General features: G+C 44.4%; 1 protein-coding gene across 3 annotated transcripts in view; it reads left to right on the top strand.

Annotated features, from left to right (window-relative positions):
* Positions 1-4955, top strand: part of daam2 (dishevelled associated activator of morphogenesis 2) — a 275857-nt gene extending 270902 nt beyond the window's left edge. For 2 of the 3 annotated variants that reach the window (XM_020489369.2, XM_031830539.1), the window contains 2 exons: positions 2486-2656; positions 3820-4032. In XM_020489369.2, coding sequence (XP_020344958.1) covers positions 2486-2656; positions 3820-4032 — 384 coding nt within the window. Of the gene's footprint in view, positions 1-2485; positions 2657-3819 lie in introns of all 3 variants that reach the window. The other variant, XM_031830538.1, reaches the window with a different exon arrangement.
* The last annotated feature ends 1045 nt before the right edge of the window (positions 4956-6000 follow it).

The raw sequence follows: 6000 nt of genomic DNA on the forward strand, positions 1-6000 counted from the left end.
AAAGCTGTCCTTGAAATGGTCTTGATATGTTCTTCAAAAGAGAGATCAGGGTCCAGAGTAATGCCGAGGTCCTTCACAGTTTTATTTGAGACGACTGTACAACCATTAAGATGAATTGTCAGATTCAACAGAAGATCTCTTTGTTTCTTGGGACCTAGAACAAGCATCTCTGTTTTGTTCGAGTTTAAAAGTAGAAAGTTTGCAGCCATCCACTTCCTTATGTCTGAAACACATGCTTCTAGCAAGGGCAATTTTGGGGCTTCACCATGTTTCATTGAAATGTAGAGCTGTGTGTCATCCGCATAGCAGTGAAAGTTAACATTATGTTTTCGAATAACATCCCCAAGAGGTAAAATATATAGAGAAAACAATAGTGGTCCTAAAACGGAACCTTGAGGAACACCGAAATTTACAGTTGATTTGTCAGAGGACAAACCATTCACAGAGACAAACTGATATCTTTCCGACAGATAAGATCTAAACCAGGCCAGAACTTGTCCGTGTAGACAATTTGGGTTTCCAATCTCTCCAAAAGAATGTGGTGATCGATGGTATCAAAAGCAGCACTAAGGTCTAGGAGCACGAGGACAGATGCAGAGCCTCGGTCCGATGCCATTAAAATGTAATTTACCACCTTCACAAGTGCCCGTCTCAGTGCTATGATGGGGTCTAAAACCAGACTGAAGCATTTCGTATACATTGTTTGTCTTCAGGAAGGCAGTAAGTTGCTGCGCAACAGCCTTTTCAAAAAAAATTGAGAGGAATGCAAGATTCGATATAGGCCGATAGTTTTTTATATTTTCTGGATCAAGGTTTGGCTTTTTCAAGAGAGGCTTTATTACTGCCACTTTAGTGAGTTTGGTACACATCCGGTGGATAGAGAGCCGTTTATTATGTTCAACATTGGAGGGCCAAGCACAGGAAGCAGTTCTTTCAGTAGTTTAGTTGGAATAGGGTCCAGTATGCAGCTTGAAGGTTTAGAGGCCATGATTATTTTCATCATTGTGTCAAGAGATATATTACTAAAACACTTGAGCGTCTCTCTTGATCCTAGGTCCTGGGAGAGTTGTGCAGACTCAGGACAACTGAGCTTTGAAGGAATACGCAGATTTAAAGAGGAGTCCGTAATTTGCTTTCTAATAATCATAATCTTTTCCTCAAAGAAGTTCATGAATTTATCACTGCTAAAGTGAAAGTCATCCTTTCTTGGGGAATGCTGCTTTTTAGTTAGCTTTGCGACAGTATCAAAAAGGAATTTCGGATTGTTCTTATTTTCCTCAATTAAGTTAGAAAAATAGGATGATCGAGCAGCAGTAAGAGCTCTTCGGTAATGTCTTTCCAAGCTAGACTTCCAGTTTGGTGTGGCGGATAAGTTCTAATCGTCACAGTGGGAACAACATCCTCTAGGCACTTCCTGTTGAACCCAGTCACTGAGTCAGTGTATACATCGATATTATTCCCAGATGCCGCCCAGAACATATCCCAGTCCGCGTGATCAAAACAATCTTTAAGCATAGATTCCTATTGGTTCAGACCAACGTTGAACAGTCCTTACCATGGGTGCTTCCTGTTTAAGTTTCTGCCTATAGGCAGAGAGGAGCAGGATGGAGGTGTGGTAAGATTTCCCAAAGGGTGGGGGAGGGCCTTATAGCCGTCCCAGAAGGGAGAGTAGCAATGGTCAAGAATTTTCATGCAGCGAGTAGCAAAGGAGATGTGGTGTTAGAATTTCGGGAGTGTTTTCCTCAGATTTCGTTTATTAAGTCTCCAGCTACAATACATTTATGCGGTTTCCAGTTTGCACAAAGTCCAGTGTAGTGCCTTGAGAGACGTCACAGTGTTGGCTTGTGTGGAGAATGTACACACCAGCTATTCATTCGGCAGGCTAGCTGGGCATAGGGGGGAAGGGGAGCAGAATGTACATGGAAGGTAATGCGGTCATCCAATCTGGGATTTGAACCTACAATGTTGGGGTAATCAGACCAACGTGTTAACCACCACACCATACAACCACCTCTCAACATTCTACATTCTTAGCTATATAAACTCGCACCAAGGGGGAAAGGGAAGCGGAACGTCAGGCTTGAACTTTGGGACAAATGTTTGACAAGCTGTCGGGAATGTCGGCTTAATGGGCAAGGGAATCAGTTACAGGGCAGCAGAGAGGGAACGAGGATCGGGACTGGAACGTTACGAGCAAGTATATGGGCCAAATGTCCCGTCCCCTTTCCGAACGTTCCAGCTCTTACGAATTGGCCGATACCAACTACCATTGCTAATTATGTGAACTTTATTTGGGCTTACTTTTGAGGTCTGTAATTCCAATCCAACTCACACGCATAGTACTAACAGGTGTATAGAGGAAAAAACACACTGCACACTGGTGATTCAGATGCTTCCAGCATTTATGTTTCCGTCACTTGACCTTCATTAGGGTGAGATGTGTAATTCCAACATTCCCCATCCCTTCCTCTCTCTCCTTGTGCAGTTCACCAAGTCACTGAAGCACTTTGGGGAGGAGCAGGATCGCATGCAGCCCGATGAGTTCTTTGGGATCTTCGACACATTCCTGGTGTCGTTCGACGAAGCCAGGCAGGACCTGGAGAACATGCAGCGCCGTAAGCAGGAGGAGGAAAGGAGAGCACGCATGGAAGTCATGGTGAGAGAGACCAGGCAGCCATTTAGGCTATAGTGAGACACACACACACACACACACACACACACACAAGGAAGGACCTGGAGAATATTCATGACAACAGTCATGGGAATGTGGCTTGGAGAACTGGAAAAGTCTGGGAACAAGACAGACCTCCAGACATCCATCCCCCTGCACTCATGCTTACAGACACACATAGACACAGAACAACCTTGCAGCCTGAGTAAAACCACATCATGTTTATGTAGTGATGAGGATGATGATAAGCATTTTAGTAATATGTTGTAACCTTAAAGTCTGTACTCTGTTCTGCATTTGTTAAAGGGATTCTCTGGTACTTTTATATACTCTTTAGCCAGTTCTGAAAGTTGCACTAGTTATTTATTTATTTATTTTACTAGGCAAGTCAGTTAAGAACAAATTCTTATTTTCAATGACGGCCTAGGAACAGTGGGTTAACTGCCTGTTCAGGGGCAGAACGACAGATTTGTACCTTGTCAGCTCGGGGATTCGAACTTGCAACCTTTCGGTTACTAGTCCAACGCTCTAACCACTAGGCTACCCTGCCCGGGCGGCATAAAGGTTAAATAAAAAAGTGGTCCCTGAAAATTGTGATCTACGTCACATATGTGCAGATATGTGCACCACGTCATTGCTCTCTCTCGCTCTCTCTTTGCGGTGTCCACTGAGCCATTGGGCCCGCCCTGCAACCTCATTGGATAACGCTGGGCAGGCTCTTGCTAGCTGTCACTCAAATGCAAGGGACCGACGCTCATTGGCTAGGGGGCTGGCCCATGTGGAGGGAAATATAGAGAAAATGGCATGGCACAGCTTTAAGAAAAGTCGCTTTCAAACTAAGGATTTTGTGGCTAATTGAAGTAAGACGGTAATTATGTTCATGGATTATACATGTATGAACTACACATTGAAACATCTAGCCCAAAGTGGGAGGTTTAAAAATGCTTTCTTAGTCACCAATGTCCCGGAGCATGTTTTTAAGACGTCTGGTTTTCCCTGTGTTTTTGGTTTGTCTGTGTTTGTCATATGGCTGGCTGTTTCTCTGTTTTGTTTTCCCATCAGCACTTCTATCTGCACTTCTGTTCAATGTTCTGTCTGTCTATAACTGTGTCTCTCCCCCCCCCCCCCCTTATATCTCTCCCCTATAGCTGAAGGAGCAGCGAGAGCGTGAACGGCGGGCCAAGAAGGGTGGCGCCACGGACGAGGTGGGGGGCGAGTTTGACGACCTGGTGTCGGCGTTGCGCTCCGGCGAGGTCTTTGACAAGGACCTGTCCAAACTCAAGCGCAACCGCAAGCGTTCGGTCAACCAGCTAGTGGAAGGGGGTGGCCGCGAAAGACCAGTCACCAAGGTCAACTATTAATGACCCCTGGCCCCCAGGAGTCATAGGTGAAAGGGAGACAACAAACAATGTTGGCACTGTTTTCCTCACCGGTGAACTCTAGAGGTTAAGGGTCAGAGGGTAAGATTGTGGGTGTCGGATTGCCGTTTTGATATAGCAGCCACACAACCCATCGGAAGGAAAGTAGATTTTTAGCTGACGAGAATTGCTCTTCTTCAAAACTCCACCAAGACACCTGACACCATCTTCAGAAGTGGACTACAGACACTTAAACTGACTGACAGACAGACCACTGTGACATGACTCCCTTTCCTCTTTAGACCGCCTCTCCATCCATCCCCTTTTGACCACATCTGTCCAGAACTGTGCTCCATGTCTCTCTTTGTCTGTCCCCCTCTTTCTCACTGTGCTCTTCCACTCACACACACACACACACACACACGTACATACTCTAATCATAATAATTTTATATCGCTCTTCATTACATAAAGGGAAGCTCAAAGCTTTGTAAAGCAACAACAAAAACAAACAATATAAATAAAATAAACATAATGAGAAAGTGCATGGCATGATTGAGGTGGTCAGCGGAGGGAAGAGGTGGTCAAAGGGGAGTGGAAGCAGCAGGCAGCACGTTGTCATCACGGTGTCTCGCCATCCACGCCGTCTGTGGTTTGGTAGTCGGACTCAATCAGATGAAGTTAGAGTTCCCTAATAGCCACTGGACTAGCTAGCCAACTACTCTTCACTAATACCAAAATGCAGCACCCACTTGGCAGTCACAAGACACACAATAGTAATTCAGGATTAGCTAGTCATGGTCATCTGTCATCTCTTTACACCTCTGTATTCTGGCTTCTCTCAATCCTCAACATCTGGAAAGTAGGCATAATCAAATCAGTACAAAACATTACAAGCTAACATTAGTTTTCTAGCTAGCCAAAAAACAACCGCCAATTTCAGCCTTTAAAACATGCTGGATTCAGACTATAATAATAAGCTAATAGTTTGTAGGGAAAAATGCTATTAAAGCAATTAATGACAACTATTTACAAAATATACAGGAGCTCTCTGCCTACCCGACCTTACGGTGCCATGGCAACCTATTCTATTTGTCCCTTGATGGGTTGCATCGCTCTGTGAGTTTTTGCTATTTGGTGTAATGACCTCCTTGAGCCCAGCAGAGGGCAGTGGTTCTCTGTGGAGCCTCCTCTCTCGCTCTGTCTCTTACTCTGGTGGTGCTTATACTAGTTGGTAGTAGCTTTACTTCTTCTAGTAGTGAATGTAAAGACACAAGGAGTACTTCCCAAAGACTGCCAACATTTTTGCAGCAGATGCTTTGCTGCTGGTGTAGGCCCATGCAGGATTTGGGAGTAGGATGTTGAGGTGACACAAAGGGGACTTCTGCTCAGGAGACGTGGCCACATCGGCTGCCTTTGGGAACACTCTCTTCCCAAGTGCCTCTACCATGTGGCATTGGATGGACTCACTCACAGAACGAGAGCACAACACTTCCCAGTGCAAATACGTGGGAGAGTACCCGTGCCCCAAGTTGACCTTTTACTATTAATTTGTCTTCAACAATTTGAAGAAGAGGATTGTTTTGGCAGTACCCTGTGCCAAAGCAACAGAAAAACACTATATACAGTGTTTGTCACAACACAAGTGATTGGCTCAAATGCATTAAGAAGGAAAGAAATTCCACAAATGAACTTTTAACAAGGCACACCTGTTAATTAATATGTATTCCAGGTGACTACCTCATGAAGCTGGTTGAGAGAATGCCACGAGTGTGCAAAGCTGTCATCCAGGCAAAGGGGGGCTACTTTGAAGAATCTAAAATATATTTAGATTTGTCTAACACTTTTTTGGTTTTCAACATGATTCCACATTTGTTATTTCATAGTTTTGATGTCTTCGCTATTATTCTACAATGTAGAAAATAGTCCAAATAAAGATAAACCCTTGAATGAGTAGGTGTGTCCAAACCTT

This window comes from Oncorhynchus kisutch, linkage group LG8, assembly GCF_002021735.2.
Source record: "Oncorhynchus kisutch isolate 150728-3 linkage group LG8, Okis_V2, whole genome shotgun sequence".
NCBI classification, from domain to species: domain Eukaryota; kingdom Metazoa; phylum Chordata; class Actinopteri; order Salmoniformes; family Salmonidae; genus Oncorhynchus; species Oncorhynchus kisutch.